Source organism: Carettochelys insculpta, chromosome 4 (assembly GCF_033958435.1).
Source record: "Carettochelys insculpta isolate YL-2023 chromosome 4, ASM3395843v1, whole genome shotgun sequence".
Taxonomy (NCBI): Eukaryota; Metazoa; Chordata; order Testudines; family Carettochelyidae; genus Carettochelys; species Carettochelys insculpta.
In genome coordinates, this window is record NC_134140.1 from 69,457,290 (window position 1) to 69,475,656 (window position 18,367).

The window sequence follows — 18,367 nt, forward strand, 5'->3', positions numbered from 1 at the left end:
TCCCACTCCCCAAGCACCAGCCGCTCCCACCAGTCGGTGCTGGTGGGGTAGCTCCACAGCCGCCAGCGTGTGAGGCGGAGGGGGGCGGGGCGGGGTGCTGCAGGGTTAGGGGTTGAGCCCTGCTGCCCTGGGGGCAGCTCCTCTTCCGGTGTACCAAGGAGGTGCTCAGCTGCCTCCCGCATGGCATGGAGCAGGGCAAGCCCTGCTCCTGCCGGGAGGGCTGGGTGGACCTCTGGCTGCTGCTGCTGCTGCTGCTGCTGCTGCTGCTGCTGCTGGGGGTCCATGACTGCGGCGCCTGGGGTCTGCGTGCCTATGGCTCCTCAGACCACGTGCTGTGCAGGCTGAGTGTGTCTGGGAGGGGCCCTTTAAGGGAGCGGCTAGCTGTTGCCCCAGAAGCGCTAGTCCGCCCTGTGACCCTGTCTGCAGCTGTGCCTGGCATCCCTATTTCGATGTGTGCTACTTTGGCGTGTAGACGTTCCCTCGCTGCGCCTATTTCGATGTTGGGCTGCGCAACGTCGAAGTTGAACATCGACGTTGCCGGCCCTGGAGGACGTGTAGACGCTATTCATCGAAATAGCCTATTTCGATGTCTCTACTTCAAAATTAGCTACTTCGATGTAGCGTGCACATGTAGACGTAGCCTTAGATTGCTGGGGCTACGTCTACACGTGCAGCCAACATCGAAATAGTCTATTTCGATGAATAACGTCTACACGTCCTCCAGGGCCGGCAACGTCGATGTTCAACTTCGACGTTGCTCAGCCCAACATCGAAATAGGCGCAGCAAGGGAACGTCTACACGTCAAAGTAGCACACATCGAAATAGGGATGCCAGGCACAGCTGCAGACAGGGTCACAGGGCGGACTCAACAGCCAGCCGCTCCCTTAAAGGGCCCCTCCCAGACACAGTTGCACTAAACAACACAAGATACACAGAGCTGACAACTGGTTGCAGACCCTGTGCCTGCAGCATAGATCCCCAGCTGCCGCAGAAGCAGCCAGAAGCCCTGGGCTAAGGGCTGCTGCCCACGGTGACCATAGAGCCCCGCAGGGGCTGGAGAGAGAGCATCTCTCAACCCCCCAGCTGATGGCCGCCATGGAGGACCCAGCAATTTCGACGTTGCGGGACGCGGATCGTCTACACGGTCCCTACTTCGACGTTGAACGTCGAAGTAGGGCGCTATTCCTATCTCCTCATGAGGTTAGCGACTTCAACGTCTCGCCGCCTAACGTCGAAGTTATCTTCGAAATAGCGCCCGACGCGTGTAGACGCGACGGGCGCTATTTCGAAGTTGGTGCCGCTACTTCGAAGTAGCGTGCACGTGTAGACGCAGCTTGGGTGTGCATGTAGTTAAACCAGTGTTAGAAATTTTAAGGCAGTTTTAGCACATTGCCTGTGTATCTAATACTGATATGTGAACATTAACCATCTTGCTTCTATTGTAGGCTTTTCAGAGGTTTGCTGAGCTTATAAAAGAAGCTATCTGAAGACAGCAAGTGAAAACTCAACAAGCAAATTGAAGTCCATTTTCAAAAAACTACACTTTTACAAAAAGGGGATTTCATAATGACATAAAAGGAGCAAGCCACAATAGTGTGTGTTCTCTTGAGTGGCACAAATGTTTTGAGAATTTTGACATGAATAGATCACCAGAAGTGCTCAGAATCTATCTTTTCATAATGAGTGCAGAAAGCTATAATTTAGTTAGAAATTATCTCGCTCAATCTATTAATTCCTTTCTATGACAGGCAACATCATATTATATAAAAAAGATAATTGTTCCAAATTACAGTGCCCCTGAGGCATAGGCTTATGTGAACAATGGCAATTCTGTAGTTAAAGTGAAAAGATTACACCATTCAAAACTCTTCTTCATTTTCCTGTAAGTTCCTCACAATTGTTCTGGATCTTCTTATACCAGATCTTTTCACAAAGTGAATTTTAAAAGAAGGCTTGAACAAAATCTATTCAGTCATACTGTATTATGGGCAGGTGAATAAAAGCAAATAATGCTGGTTTTGAAATCACGTAGACTTTGTCTAGACAGCAGGCTTTTGTCAACAAAATTTCTGTTGAGAGAAGGTTTGTCAACAGAGTGTACGTCCAGGCTGCAGATCTGCCAGTCGGGAGTGTTCTATTGACATCTGTAGCCAGACAGAACCCCCTCTTTTCTGTATTCCATCTTGTCTCTCCTGCATGCTTCAGAGAACCAAAGGGTTAAAGAAACAGCTCAGCCCTGGAATGCCCAAAAGCGCAGATGTACATACCTCAGGCACAGTCTTTTTGATGCTCCAGAGCAGAGACAATGGGCTAATAAACAGCCAGGCCTTGGAATTCCCTTGGCTAAGTACCATCAGTTGATTCGCCTATACAAACGTCTGAGACGGAGGAAAAATCTCCGGACCATAAAGAAAGAAAGCCCTAAAATTATCTCCACCCTACAGGTGTGAACCAGCCTTGTGAGAACTAGCATCTCGAAACAAGTTAATTCAATTGGCACCCTTTTAGATAAGGAAGAAGTGAACGTGACCCAATGGGTGTAAAGTAAGGGTCCAGCAGCCCCTCTAACTGAGCTCCAATTACCTCTACCTGCCGGTCAGGAGGGTCTTTGCCTCCCAACGTCCTAGGGGACGCTTGTTTCCTCATTACTATTATTGCTTCTTCCCGAGGGATTGAGTGAAAATGCTGGCCACGCCACGTTGGTAATGCAGGGGTGAGAATAAGACCTGTTAAGTGTATTGCTTTTCTTTTGTTTTCTTTGTGCACATTCAATAATAATCTATGAATTGTTACATGCTAGCTATTGGCAACTAGAGAACAAAGTGTAAACCTTGTGATCTTTGTAACAAAGTATAAATCTTGTAACCTTGCAACGAAGTATATATCTTGTAATCTTGTAACCATAAAAGGTAAGTCTCCTCAGTCAATAAATAAGTGGTTAAGCTGTAACCTGACTCTCCCTGTTAGTGTGCAAGCCGAACACAAAACAAAGAACCCAGCTGCTTTTCAGCTGCAATTAGCCTGGCCATTGGTAAGAGAGTGCTGAGCGCTGACTCTTGCCGCCTCTACGGGACAGACTCTCTGGGGCACCCATCAGCCGCGCTGGCTGCCCGCTGCGAAGGGACTTTCTCGTCCTAGCAGCTAAAGACTCGGGTGTGGGAAGCTCTCAGTGCAACCACTGGGGCACCCGTCAGCCTGTCCTGGCTGCCCGCTACAAAGGGACTTTTCCTGTCCTAGCAGTTAAAGACTTGGGTGCTAGGACCTTGGGGCATCCATCAGCCTGCCCAGGCTGTCCGCTGCAAAGGGGCTGTCTGTCCTAGCAGTTAAAGACTCAAGTGAAAATAAGGGCATAGGTGGTATCTTACCCGACCATTGGCTAACAACATCCCTGTACATCTTGTTCTATGGAGGAAGAAGGGATGTGTTGGCTGAGTGGGCTTTTCTGACATTTGGCCCTGTGTGGCTGGGACAAATATCTGAAAAGCATCTCCTGACAGAACTGTCAGCAAAAGATACACAAATGCATTACACAATTTGCCTATCTTTTGCTGACAGTTCTTGGCAATCTAGACATAGGTGAAGAGATGAACTACAGAACTTCGGACTTGACATGAAATATCAATGACAAATGCAAACCATGTTAAATTTGGCTGGGAAAGGACTTTGAATTAAAGTAGCTTTAATTTTAAAAAACGGGCTACTTAATATATATAGAAAAATCACGTTTGCTTTTTCTGGGTGCATACTTTAAATTGTGGAAGCACTGGACTGATTGGAAAAATTACACTGAAAATTGGAAAATCACTCAGGACCCTCTTAACTCAAATCTTCATAAGTCCCAAAACATATCCTTGCACCAAATTATGCTATATTTGATTTTTTAGATGTGTGACTAAATAAGTTCCTTTCCTCTCTGTACATGTACTCTGGCTGTAACAGTGTAAAGATCAAAGTATAAAACTTAACTAATGTCTGGTCAGAGTAAACTGACTGAAAGCTTAAACCTGAGCAAATGCAGTTAGATGCTGGTTACAAATAAAAGGACATGAGTTTGCACTCTTTGCCATGGAACAGTTTAATCTGATGAGTCAGACTCCTGAGCGACATCAGTTTTGCTGATGTAAATGGTAGTGTAGACATGATTTTAGCCTGTAAACTCTCAGGAGCGGGGCACTATATGTTTTAACTATGCCTAAGGCAATGGTACGCAACCTGGTTGTACCCCTCAAGTGCTACTACAGTAAAAATGTTTGCTAATAAAAGAGTGAATTATGCGGTTCTTACTGTATTGCTCTTCCCAACTGCCAATATTAATGTTGATAACAACTCATTTAAAATTTCAAATTAACATGAAATTTTGAAAATATTTTATACAATAGAATTAGGTGGCATGCCTACTTAATTAAAATAAATTCATTTTAACAAGGAAGTAAACATCAGTGGCATTTTAAACTGATTTTTCTTTTTTTAAATTTTGTCCTTTTTAAAATGCAATTAAATATGTTTAACCAACAGTGCCATGCATTAGTCAAATATTTGTGGTAGGATTTTGCACCTTTCACTTGAGGTACATGTGTTTTCATTTTACAAAAGGTAAACATAAAGTTTATTTTAATAGCAGCCAATTTCATATACAGAGAATTTTTGTTTTCTGAAGTATCTACAATGGTGCTAACAGATAATGAAGCTGCTTGAATGAACAGAGGCAGTGAATGTATCAGTTCTTACATGGCTTCTCAATGCATGAATCTTCATCTTCTAGGATAGAAAATTCAAGAGAATTAAAGGTTCTTGGATGAAACCAGCTTTAGCTGAAGATGAAATACCAAGCAAATGTGATAAGGAGATCAGAAACTTGGCAAATGGGATTTGGATTTGATGCAGGATATTGTTTCTGGGAGGGGTTACAAGTGCTTTGAAGGTAGGATTGTAATTCAGAATGATCTAGATAGAGTGGAGAAATGATCTGAGGTAAATAGGATGAAGTTCAGTAAGGATAAATGCAAAATACTCCACTTAGGAAGGAACAATTGTTTCATACAAATAAAATGGGAAGTGACTATGTAGGAAGAAGCGCTCCAGCAAGGGATCCAGGGGTCATAGTGGACCACAGCCTGAGTCAACAGTTCAACACTTGCAAAAAAAAAAAAAAAAAAAAAAAAGCAAACATGATTCTGGGATGCATTGACAGGAGTGTTGTAGGCAAGGCAGGAGAAGTAATTCTTCCATGCTGCGCTGATTAGGCCTCAACCGGAGTATTGTGTCAAGTTCTGGGCCATATATTTCAGGGAGCAGGTGGAGAAATTGGAGAAGATCCAGAGAAGGGCAATACAAATGATTAAAGTTCTCAGAAAACATGACCTATGAGGGAAAACTGAAAGAACTGGAGTTGTTTAGTTTGGAAAAGAGAAGACTGAGAGGAGACATAACAGTTTTCAAGTACCTAAAAGGATGTTACAAAGACATGGAAGAAAAAAATTCTCTCCTTAACCTCAGATGACAGGACAAGAAGCAGTGGATTTAAATTGCAAGTCTGGGAGGTTTAGAGTGGTCATTAGGAAAAACTTCCTAACTGTTAGAGAGAGAAAGTTCTGGAATAAATTACCCAAGGAGGTAATTTGGAATCTGTGGAATCTCCATCATGGAAGATATTTAAGAGAAGGTTAGGCAAACGTGTGTCAGGGATGATCTAGATGGTGGTTGGTACTGGCCATGAGTGCAGGAGAGCAGGACTTCATAACCCCTCAAGGTCCCTTCTGGTTCTAGTATTCTTTGATTCTTAGTATTCAAATAGCTGGGGGTCTTTAAAATAAAAATTACTGTTCCACAGTGTTGGATTTCAGCAATTGGAGAAACTTAGTACACCCCAGTTGGTGGGGAGCTCCATTTCCCCATCACCCACCTGGGCCCTACCCTTGCTTAGGCTAGCAGTGGCAAACCCCTCCAGTAATATCACAGTGATGCTCTATTGCAGAATGGAGTCCCCTGTACAGCAACTGATCTGCACTGGGCATGCTGTAAATTCAGAAGGGTCCCTCCACTTGCTAGATGCTAGCCTCAGACTAAGACTTACGTTGTACTGATTACACTCAGGTCACAACATCAGTTTTCCAACAAAAGCTTAGACTCTGGCCTCATATTGTGATGCCAGAAGTGGAGGCCCTATGCAAAGGGCTGTAGTGTTTGTGCTGTAATCCAGCCTTGCTGCCTCTTCCAGTTACATGGGTTTTAGTCAGATGGTCTCTCTCTGCTGACATAAGAGTAGTTCTCCAGTTGCTTTCAACAGGGAAAATGGCCAGGGAACCAAAAAAACTGCATCAAGTGCTTATATATAAAGCCCATTTTAAATGCTTTAAAATCTTCACTGTGCCCCCATATAAAAACTTTACACCATAAGTGCTATTATTTTGTAAGGAATGAGACCCTGCCTCACATGGTGGCGGGCCATTTCACATAACAACCCCTTCCAAATCCTTGGCACAGAGGCAGTTCAACTCACTTAACAAGTCTTCTCAACAAGAGCCAAAATCTTACACACCATGATTTTCTGGCTGCAATAAAAGAAAATTAAACACTTTCTACACAAGCCAATAAAGCTTAGATTATCTTTTATAGGAGGGCTGCTTTGAGCAAGCTGTCTGTGGCTCAGAAAGGAAAAGGTTTAAAATTTCTTAATTTCGAATCCTATTTGTCTGGTGCCTGCCTCTGAATTGCTAACACATTCAGTCTGAAAGAATCAAAAGTCCCATGGGTCCTTGATTGAGATAAATCTAGTCTGGGCTTTGTGTATGACCTAGTGCACCAGCTGCAACTAAATAACAAAAGTCAGCGATGTTTAGTCAACTTTCCTGGGATTTGAAAAATAAGCTTTGTTTAAAAAAATTTAGTAAATTAGAATCTACTATGTATTTGACAGTTTGTCTCTTATTGTCACCTCCTAAATGGTAAGTGCTGGGCCACCAAATTTGGCATACAGCTTCCTCTTATAACTTAAAGTAAGCTGAGGCTTTGGTTGTGCCAGAAAAATGGGCTGTGCCAGAAATTGGATTGCTTCTCATTAAGTCATCCAGAAAGGAGACAATCACTAAGTAGGTGAAAGCAGCTGTCTGTGTGCATTCCCCTCCATCTAGGACTGCCCCAGTCCCAAGCCTCCCACTCCCCAGACACCCTAGGGGACAGGGTCCTCAAGCTACATTCCCTGAGTCTTACGGGAACATTGCTGGCTGTTACCCTTTGTCAGGGAGTGAGGGGAAACTTCACAGTTGGCTTCATTCCTTGCTCTGGCTGGGGAGCACAGGAGACAGAAGAACCTGGACTTACCCCAGCCAGGCATCGCTCCCCACGCTGTAACCATTGGAGCTCCAGGGGCCATGGAGAGGCACTTTTCACCTGGCCTCAAGTTGCAATAGTAAGAGAGGGCTGGAGTTGACATCTCTCCTCACTCCATACTGAATCTCTCATCCACACCACAAAGATTTAACTGAAGCATGTATATTTTCATTTTATTTTCCAAAAAACAAAAATTAAGGACCCAAGCAATGCCAGTTAAATCTTCTAATTGCAAATAAATTAAAACAAATGGAGATCAGCCTTTATCCACTCTGCAAGCAGAAAAAACATAGGCCAATATTTTCCTAGCAAATTATTCCCATAACCCTATTAATATCCATTAAATATTGTACTTTCCATATAGGCATTGATTTATTTTATAAATAGACATTCCTGTTCCTTGATGACACCACATTAGCTAGTGGTCAATTCCATCCCACTAAGTTAATACAGCCTTGAATTTAAAACCCATAATCTCACTGGCATACAGCTAAAATTAATTCATAAAGTATTTGCTGTTTAAAAGCATTGTGCTGAAAAATTCTGAGACACAAAAAGGATTAGGGGACAATGTGTATGTTTAGAGTTACAGTGTGACTGTCCATTAATAATATGGCCCCTTTTCATCTCAACAGACAGTGGTTAGCAGTGCTGGTGAGGATCTATGGGCATTGTTTGAGTCTGCAGCTTCTTTTGTGACTTATCCGTCCGGTATTGGATTTGCACGGTTGATTGCAATAACCACGTCAGTCTATTTCCAAATTCCTGAGTCTGAGAGTTTTTCCATCTAAGATGAAGTTCTTTTGCGTGACTTGCATATATACTATCAAAGGATGATGTGCCCTGCTGTAGCAGTTGTTGCCAGATATTTCGATCTGATGATGTAGATTCCCAGGATTTTGGATCAATGCTGAATTTTTTATGGCATTTTTGCATGTATCCTTCAATCTTAGCTTTGGTCTTCCTCTTGTTCTCAACCCACAACAGTTCACTGAAGAGGACTTCTTTAGGAAGATGTTTGTCACCCATTCTTCTCACATAACCAAGCCATCATAGTTTTCTGCCATTGAGGAGCGCTATGAGGCTGGGTATGCCAGCTCTTGACAGGACATCTGTATTTGAAACTTTATCTTGCCAGTTGATATTCATAATTCTACGGAGGCAGTAAAGAAGGAAGTTGATCAATTTTTTTCTCCTGGTTTGAGTAGGTGGTCCATGCCTCAGAACCATATAGCAGGATACTCAATACACATTCCTGGTAGATTAGTATCCTTGTTTTCACTGTCAGCTTAGGGTTGTTCCATGCTCATTTGTAAGTCTGCCAAAATTGTTGCTGCCTTCCTGATTCTGATGTTCAGTTCTTCATCCATTGATAGGTTTGTGGTGACAGTAGATCCAATGTATCAAAACGGTTGAATCACATCTAATGGGCTGTCTCCAGAATGACATTGGGTCACTGAGATAGACCTTGAGTGAATACAACAGTTTTCTTTATGTTTCTGTCAAGGGAAAACAACATGCAGGCTCTGGATAGAGAATCCATCATCATTTTATACACCTCCCTGATCTTACACTCACCATAGCTACGTCTACACGTGAAGCCTACATCGAAGTAGCCTATTTCAATGTGGCGACATCGAAATAGGCTATTTCGATGAATAACGTCTACACGTCCTCCAGGGCTGGCAACGTCGATGTTCAACATTGACGTTGCACAGCACCACATCGAAATAGGCGCAGCGAGGGAACGTCTACACGCCACAGTAGCACACATCGAAATAAGGGTGCCAGGCACAGCTGCAGACAGGGTCACAGGGCGGACTCAACAGCCAGCCGCTCCCTTAAAGGGCCCCTCCCAGACACACTTGCACTAAACAGCACAAGATCCACAGAGCCGACAACGAGTTGCAGACCCTGTGCATGCAGCATGAATCCCCCGCTGCAGCAGCAGCAGCCAGAAGCCCTGGGCTAAAGGCTGCTGCACACGGTGACCATAGAGCCCCGCACGGGCTAGAGAGACAGCGTCTCTCAACCCCCCAGCTGATGGCTGCCATGGAGGACCCCACAATTTCGACATTGCGGGACGCGGATCGTCTACACGGTCCCTACTTCGACGTTGAATGTCGAAGTAGGGCGCTATTCCGATCCCCTCATGAGGTTAGCGACTTCGACGTCTCGCCGCCTAACGTCGAAGTTAACTTCGAAATAGCGCCTGACGCATGTAGCCGCGACGGGTGCTATTTCGAAGTTAGTGCCGCTACTTCGAAGTAGCGTGCACGTGTAGACACAGCCCATAATACCTCTCTGTATCTTCACACTGCTCCTCTAAGTATTTTGTCTTATCCACTCTGGCTGCTTTCCTTACCTCATTGCATTTCATTCTATATTGCTGTTCCGCCCCCTCAGAAACATCCCTTCTGATCTTCAACACTCACCATGTCCGCTTTCTGCAGTCCTTTTGTTGTAATCTAGTGTTGCAGAGCACCATCTCCTGCTCCACAGAAAACTCAAATAGTTTCTCGCCTCATTTGTTTCTTTCTCCATATCCAAACATTCCCATGATTCTCTCCCAACTTTTGTTATCTTATCCAGCCTTCACATTCCAACCTCCTCCAATGATCAACACATCTCTTTTCGGTATCTCCTCCAGTATCTTTGTCAAGTCTTTATAGAATAGCTCTATCTCTTCCTCTGTAGTGTCTGACATGGGTGCATACACCTGAATGAACCGACGTGTTGAATGGTTTTACTTCGAATCTCGCTACCACCATTCTTGCACTCACTGGTTTGTATCCTAACAGTGCTCCTCTAGGTCTTTTGCTAAGAAGGAATGCAACTCCCGCTTCATGCATCATTTCATTCCCTGACCAAATGACTTTGCAACCACACATCTCTCCCAATGCTGTCCAAAGCATCTCCACCAGTGTAAGTATATCACATCAGTATCTCTCCATCTCCTTTTGAAGCAGCTCTGATTTTCCAGTCGCCCACAGTGTCCGGACATTCCACATTCCAATTGATAGTATATGTGTTAGTTTATCCAGGAGACGTCCAAGCCAGGACCTTTTATCAGTTAGTCGTAATGGCCCAGCCCAGCCCAGTCCCAATACTTCCCCAGCCCGTAGCACCCTCTGGCCTGGCCCACTCCCAACACCCACCCTGGCCCAGTCCCTGAAACCCCCAGCCTACCACCTCCCCCTTGCCATGTACCACTGGTGCAGCCCAGAAGAACAAGCCACCACCTCCTCCACTAGAGCCACCATCTTGCTGTGTGACATAATGTCATAGAATCATAGGGCTGGAAGGGACCTCAGGAGGTCATCCAGTCCAGCCCCCTGCTTCAACCCCAACTAAGTCATCACAGCCAGGACTTTGTCAAGCTGGGACTTAAAAACCCTAGGGATGGAGATTCAACCACCTCTCTAAGCAACACATTCCAGTGCTTCACCACCCTCCTGGTGAAGTACTTTTTCCTAATATCCAACCTACTCTTCCTCTTCCGTAACTTCAGACCGTTGTTGCTTGTTCTGCCATCTGTCACCACTGAAAACAGTTTCTCTCCATCCTCTTTAGAGCTCCTCTTCAGGAAGTTGAAGGCTGCTATTAAATCACCCCTCAGTCTTCTCTTCTGTAAACTCAATAAGCCCAGATTTCTCAGCCTCTCCTCACAGTTCATGTCCTCCAGCCCCTTACCCATTTTCATTGCAGGGGAAGGGAATCGTGCTGGTTAGTTATGGTCTGTTAGGCATTAACTCCTGATCATGAGCTCTTTTCTCGTTTAAATTATAGCCCAGCTTATTTCAAAACTATTCTAAGAGTTAAAGTTAACTCTTATTCATGCAGCTGTGCTGTTTAAAATGTTGCACAAGTATTTTCTACCTATAGGGTATCTGCAGGTATCTTCAATTACCAATATTAGAACGTGGACACATATAAACCCAGAGTACATATTAAGTGCACTGAGTGATTTATACTTTGTACTACTGGACGCTGTGCCCCCAACTTGTTTTGTTTTTGGTTTCTGACTGAAAAGTTTTTGAACAGCCCTCTGGCAGCAGTATTTCAGGAGGGGATATAATTATTATTATGTAGGGGTTTGCGATGTGTCTGGCATCCTCCTGAATGAATGAATGATCAATGGAGACGGCTGCTAAAAGGGTAGTTTGTGAGAGGGAGTCTGTGGGAGTCCTACTGTGGTTAGGAAGACTTGCACCGCCATTGATAGTTTAGATAATGGCCTAGAAATTACACTTATCAAGTTGGCAGATGATACAAAGCTGGGAGGGGTTGCAACTGCTTTGGAGGATAAGGTCAGACTGCAAAATAATGGGGACAGAGTGGAGAAATGGTCTGAGGAAAACAGGATGAAGTTCAATAAGGACAAATGGTACGTACCTCACTTAGGGAGGAACAAACAGTTTCACACATACAAAGTGGGAAGTGACTCCCTAGGATGAAGTAGTGCAAAAAGGGATCTAGGGGTCATGGTGGACCACACGCTGAGTATGAGTCAACAGTGTGACACTGCAAAAAAAAGAAAAAAAAAAAAGAAGCAAACATCATTCTGGGATGCATTAACAGGAGTGTTGTGGGCAAGACATGAGAAGTAATTCTTCTGCTCTGCACTGATTATGCCTCTGTTGGAGTACTGAGTCCAGCTCTGGGGGCCACATTTTAGGAAAGATGTGGAGAAAGCAGAGAGAGTCCAGAGAAGAGCAACCAAAATGATTAAAAGCATAGAAAATATGACCTATGAGAAAGGATTAAAAAAATTGGGTTTAATTTGGAAAAGATAAAGTGGAGAAGGGCATATGACAGTAGTTTTCAAGTACCTAAAAAGGTGCTACAAGGAGGAGGGAGAAAAATTATTCTCCTTAGCCTCTGATGATGGGACTAGAAGCAGTGGTCTTAAATGCAGCAAGTGGGGTTTAGGTTGGACATTAGAAAAAACTTCCTAACTGGGTGGTTAAGTACTGGGATCAATTGCCTAGGGTGGATTTAGAATCTCCATCACTGGAGATATTTAAGCACAAGTTGGATAAGATAGGATAAAATTCTACAGTAGGCTATGATACTTACCAAGAACCAATGTTCCAAAATGTCTGTTCTGGTCTGGCTATGGTCTGAAGAAGTGGGTCTGCCCCACGAAAGCTCGCCTAATAAATTATTTTGCTAGTCTTTGAAGTGCTACTTGATTGCTTTTTGTTTTGTTCCAAAAGGGAGTCTGGCAAGTCCCTCCCCCGTTTCTGCCCCCCCCCGCCCTGGCCATCTGGGGAGGTCGTCCCAGCTGGTGTAAATAACTCCCCTAGGCAGCCACATTCCAGGAAGGGACCCTGCAGGAAGAGGAATTGGACTATAGTTAAAAGGTGATTGACATGATTATTTCACTACTTTCTGCTTTGATCCTGGGCTGCCTGCTTGCTTTGATTCTGTAGTTATAACACAAATGGTCATGTGCGTGTGAAGATTACAGCAGATTGCCAAATAAGATATTACCACTTTACACATCAGTGTATTACAGACAAGACATCATGGCTTTACACATCGGTGTTGACAACTGCACTCTTCAAAGGACTTGTTTACAGATAAAGTATGCTGTAAACTGCGCGTGGAAACTCTCTCCGTAACTCCCAGATTGTTCGTTACTTCATCTGGATTGCTCATTGATTGTTCAGTGATTATGCTCATTTCCTTACTGTCTGCTCCTACTCTTTCCTCTGCCTATCAGCTCTCTATATAACCAATCATAACTTGATGCCTGTCAGTGCATTCTGAAACTCAACCAAGTGCAGAATCACTCTGCCAGCTGGTTGTAATAAACCTTTGTTGTTTCACATACAGTAACCAGACGTTACCCCAACAGATAAATATCTAACAGGGATGATATAGATGGTGCTTGATCCTGCAATGGGGGCAGGGGATTGGTCTTCTTGAAGGCCCTTTCAAGTTCTAGTATTCTATGACTTGATGAATTCGTACTAGCAGTTTTAGAACAATAACAAAATAGTAGTAAAATAAACTAATACCTCCTGTTTCCCATGATATACAATTCTCTACATTTTGGAAGATGGCTCAAGGTCTTATAGATGCTTATCCTTAAAGAGTATTCATGAACTGCACTGACATGGTTAGGGATTAAAGATATGCTGCTTATTCTGCAATGCTTGGAGAATACTTGCTTTTCAGGTTCAAATATTACAAACTTGTACAAACCAGACTTTCATTAATATTATGTGTTAACAGGCTCTGTTAGTGTCTGGCATATTTTAACTTGAAACAGCTATTTAATTTGTTAGCTCATAATCAACTTTGGACAATAAATTTGTGTATGTAAGGAAAACAGAACTGATCTTTGACCTCAGATTTTGCAAAGGGATTTCTTGCACCTTCAATGAAAAGAGAGGTCATTCACCCTGTGAAGTAACTGGAGTTCTTTGAGATGTTGTCCCTGAGGTGCTCCATCTTTAGGTGCATCAGCACTGCTGTGCCCACTAACTGAAGACTGTGTGTGTGGCAGTGTTATTCCCCCTGCTGTCTGCCTGTGTGCCCAGGGCACAGGCACAAGATGCCTGTGGCACTTAATGCGCATGCGCAAGCAGCCGGCTCCTCAGTTCTTCTCTGATCTGTAAGCCAAAGAAGTAATCTGAAGCAGAGGGGAGGAGGGCGGGTGGTACAGCAGGGTCAGTAGCTTCTTCTTCAAGTGTTCCTGTGGGTGCACAGGGTCAGTAACTTCTTCAAGTGTCTCTGAGGGTGCTCCACCTTTAGATGACTACAAAGCAATGTCATTGTTTGGAGGTAAGTCCTTTGGATGGTGTGCATCAACTGATAACAAAAGAGATTGTCCGAATGCAGTCTGTGGATCAGCATAGTTTGTATGGTGTAATGCTGAGTGAATGTGTAAGCAAACACCCACATAGGTGCTCTGCAAAGGTCCTTAGTTGGCATGCCTCAGAGGCAGGCTGTAGAAATGACCGTTGCACATGTGGAATGGGCACAAATACCCACTGGAGGTTCTTCATTAAACTTATTGTAGGCAAGTCTTGTCCTCCAGCTGAGAGAATCTTTGACTGTAGCTGGGAGGCTCAATGTTTTGTTCAGCACATGGATATTGTGCCCAAACACTGCTCTGAACCAGGCATACACTGGGCTCATCCGGAGGTGTGCAAGGAGCACGACTGAGATCATTGTTGCAATGTGGCCAAGGAGACATAGACATTGCCTTGTAGATACACTGGGACTGACCTGCAGCGTGATGACAAGCTCTCAGATTGCCTGTAGTCTGTGTAGAGGCAGTGAGGCTGTGGCTGTCTGGCAATCCAAAAGTTCCCCTATGAACTCAAGTGTGTGAGCTGTGTCAGGGTGCACTTTGGCAGGTTTATACATAGGCCCAGATTAGAGAACAGCATTCTGGTCAAAGCTGTTGCCTGTTGGTTCCAAGCAAAAAAGTGGCCTCTTATTAGGCAGTCATCTAGGTAGGGAAAGATAGCTACTCCCTTTATTTGTAGATATGCGGTGATCACTGCTAGAACCTTTGAGAAGACCCTTGGTGCTGTGCATACGCCAAAGGTAGCACACTGTATTGGAAGTGTCATTTTGCTATCATGAAACTGAGGAATTGTCTATGCGATGAGCGGATGGTGACATGAAAATCAGCATCCTGGAGATTGAGAGTGGACAGACAAATCCCCTTTTCTGTCATGCAGAGATGAAGGGGGCTAACACTACCATCTTGAATTTTTGACAAAGTACATATCAGTTTAGATTTCTGAGGTCTGATATGGGTCTCCAACCCCGTTTTCTTCTGTGTGAGAAAGTAGCCTGAGTAGAAGCCCCTCCCCCCATGCTAGGTGGGTACCTCTTCTATGGCCCCCAGCAGTAGAAGACATTGTACCTCTTGGATGAGCACAGACTTGTGAGAGGGGTCGCTGAAAAGGGATGGGAATGTGTGTGGGCGTTTGGAGAAGAAGGGGCGATGGCTCACCATGCAGGGTAGAATGCTTGCGCTGAAGGTGGGGTATGGCTTGGCCTGGGGCCCGCAAGCTATGAGGGCCACCCAATTTGTGACCAAGTCTTCAAAATGACTGACGGGCCAGTGCCTGCTGGGTCAGAGACTGGTCTGTGGTTTTTCTCCTTCTCAGTTGTTTCTGATGTCGTCTGTTATGGTGGTGTCTGTTGCTGAATGGAGATGGTTTGTACTCATAACTAAATTGTCTGTTTTGTTTATGCTTTGCAGCAACCGTTTGGGTGCCTAGGGTGTGTAAGGTGACCCGTGAATCTTTGAGGGAGTGAAGCATCTTGTTAGTGTTTTCAGCAAAGAGTTGAGACATTTCAAAGGGAAGATCCTCAAAGGTGGTTTGGACATCCCAAGAAAAACTGGACAGCTATAGCCAGGACATCCACCTCCTGACCAGTGCTGAGACTAGGGACCTAGCAGCAGTGTCTGCTGCATCCAGAGCTGATTGTAAAGCTGTCCTTGAAATGAGCAAGCCCTCTTCCATGAGGGTATTATATTGACCTCTTTTGTTATCTGGAATTTTTTCAATAAAGGTGTGAAGTTGGTCAAAGACATGATGTGTATATTTTGCAAGTAATGCCACATAACTGGCAAAATGATACTGTGGGCTGACTGATGCATATGACTTTTTCCCCATTGCATCTAGTCTTTTCCACTCTTTGTCTCCTGGGATGAATCAGGTATTTTGCTCTATACCTCTCTGATTCATGGCTTCTATTAGCAATGATTTGGAGGGCAGGTGAGATAAGAGGAATTCATTCCACTTTGAGGCCACATAGTACTTTCGATCCATCCTCTTTGATGTGGGTGGAATGGAGGCAGGAGTGCTCCAGGGAAGCCTGGCTGGATCCAGAAGGGCATTGTTAATTGGTAGTGCAACTCTGTTCTGGGTGGACAAGTGTAAGATATTGGTCAGTTTGTGATGTGTATACCTCAGGGTCAAGACGGATATCTCGAGCCTGTCTGAGACCCTCCTGAAGAGGCCTTGAAAGGTCCTGGAGTCATCACCCAAGAGGAAGATGGGTGGTTGCATCATTGAGGCTGTGGAGGACAATCAGGGAGAAAACTGACAGGAGGGGAGAATTCAACTGATCATCTCACCTAGTGTAAGTCCCATAGTTCTCAGCATCTGAACTCTCCAACCTGTCCAGTGACTGGATAGTAGTGGGTCAGGGTCTGTTCATCAGTAGAGGTTGAGGTAATGGCTGGGGAAGGGACTGATGTTGAAAAGCTGCCCACAGATCCCAGTAAGGCCAGCTGGGTGGCATGGGGGGGTACCTGTTGCTGTTGCCACTCTTGTGACTGTATCAGCTTCATCATCGTCATAAACAACAACTGTGGACTCAGCACCAGTTGATGTTTGATGCCTCCCTAACTATTTCCTTCCATCTCTCCCTGGCTAGTGCAGAGTGGCTTAGTTTCTATAGACTAGCTCTGCACCAATCTACCCATTCTCTGTGAGGTCTGTGTCTCCTACTCAAACCATCCATTATGCCAAATACTAGAGACTTGACTTTTCGTTTGTCATTCATTCTGCAGATATGCTTGAATAGCTGTAACTTCTGTTGCATACCCTTCTGCAGTACGTTCTCTTTTGGCTGTATCTTCCTATATAATTCCTCATTGGTAACCTTCTGCATCCATCCTATTCTCAGGATCTTTCTATAACTATTCCTCTCAAATGCCAGTATCCTTCTTTTCGAATCTTTTGTTATCACCCATGTCTCACATCTGCACAACATGCTGCTGAATATATACATTTTCAAGACACTCAGCTTCATTCCTAAGCTAATGACTTTGCTTTTCTAGGTCTTATCCATCACCTTGAAACTCGCTCTTGCTTTCGCTATTCTAGTCACTATTTCCTTCTTACAGTACAGATTGTACGTTATGTTGCTCCCCAGAGCAAATTTTCTATGTTCTCTAGTTCAGTTCCATCTACACTGATCTTCCTTACTATCTCCAAATACCATTGTTTTCATTTTATCCACGTCCATAATCAGTCCTTACCGCTCTCCTTCCTCATTTAGCACCTGCACCATTCTCACTAGCTTATCTTGTTTTTTTGTCGAACTTTCTCCGCTATCAATCTTAGTACCAATATCTTCTGTATGGTAATTCTTTCCTGAATCCCGCTTGCTCATCCCACTTGTTCTTTTCTTTGTGCTCACTATCTCTCAGTCAGCATCATCAACAGCACCTTGCATAGATGACTTATTAGGGCAATCATTCTGTAGTTCTTGCACTCCAGTGCACTTCCTTTCTTTCATACTGCCACTAGCATGGATCTTGTCCATTCCTTAGGTGCCTTCCCTTCTTCCCTTCTGCCCACACTATATTACACAGTCAGCGTATTTCCTGAATCATGCTTTCTCCGCCGTTTTAGATAATTTGTCCTGTGTTTAGGGTGAAAATCCTAAATTCCTAATGCATATTATGATTTCCATTAAGACCCCTCACTTTGGCTATGTCTACACTAGCACCCCCCCCTTTTGAAAGGGGAATGCTAATGAGACACTTTCGGATATGATAATGAGGCACTTAAATGAACACGCAGTGCCTCATTAGCACAATGGCAGCCACGGCACTTCGAAAGTGCTGCTTTTGATTGCATATGTCTCGTCTACATGGGGTCCTTTTCGAAAGGACCCTGCACACTTCAAAATCCCCTTATTCTTATAACCAGACAGGAATATGCATCTCCATCTCCTTTTGAAGCAGCTCTGATTTTCCAGTCACCCACACTGGTCGGACGCTCCACATTCCAATTGATAGTATATGCATTTGTTGTAATTTTCTTTCAGTAGCCAACTTATCGACCCAACCCCGATCACTGGATTGGTATCACGGACCTTGTTTATGTGGGAGACGTTCAAGCCAGCATCTTTTATCAGTTAGTCATATTGGCATCAGATTTCATTCGTATTGTTTTATGATCAGCTCGTCATCACTCATCTGATCAACCTTCCTCCTTCACCCAGGCTTCAGACTGGCGTGGAACCCCTAGAGGCTTCATGGCAGAG

General features: G+C 44.3%; 1 protein-coding gene across 5 annotated transcripts in view; it reads left to right on the forward strand.

Moving 5' to 3' along the window:
- LOC142012565 (kynurenine/alpha-aminoadipate aminotransferase, mitochondrial-like) overlaps positions 1-4,599 on the forward strand; it is a 49,494-nt gene extending 44,895 nt beyond the window's left edge. For all 5 annotated transcript variants that reach the window (XR_012645397.1, XM_074993022.1, XM_074993027.1 and 2 more), the window contains one exon: positions 1,447-4,599. Coding sequence is in view for 4 of the 5 variants with exons in the window: in XM_074993022.1 (XP_074849123.1) it covers positions 1,447-1,488 (42 nt within the window). In the remaining variant the exon portion in view is untranslated. The remainder of the gene's footprint in view (positions 1-1,446) is intronic.
- Positions 4,600-18,367: the final 13,768 nt, after the last annotated feature.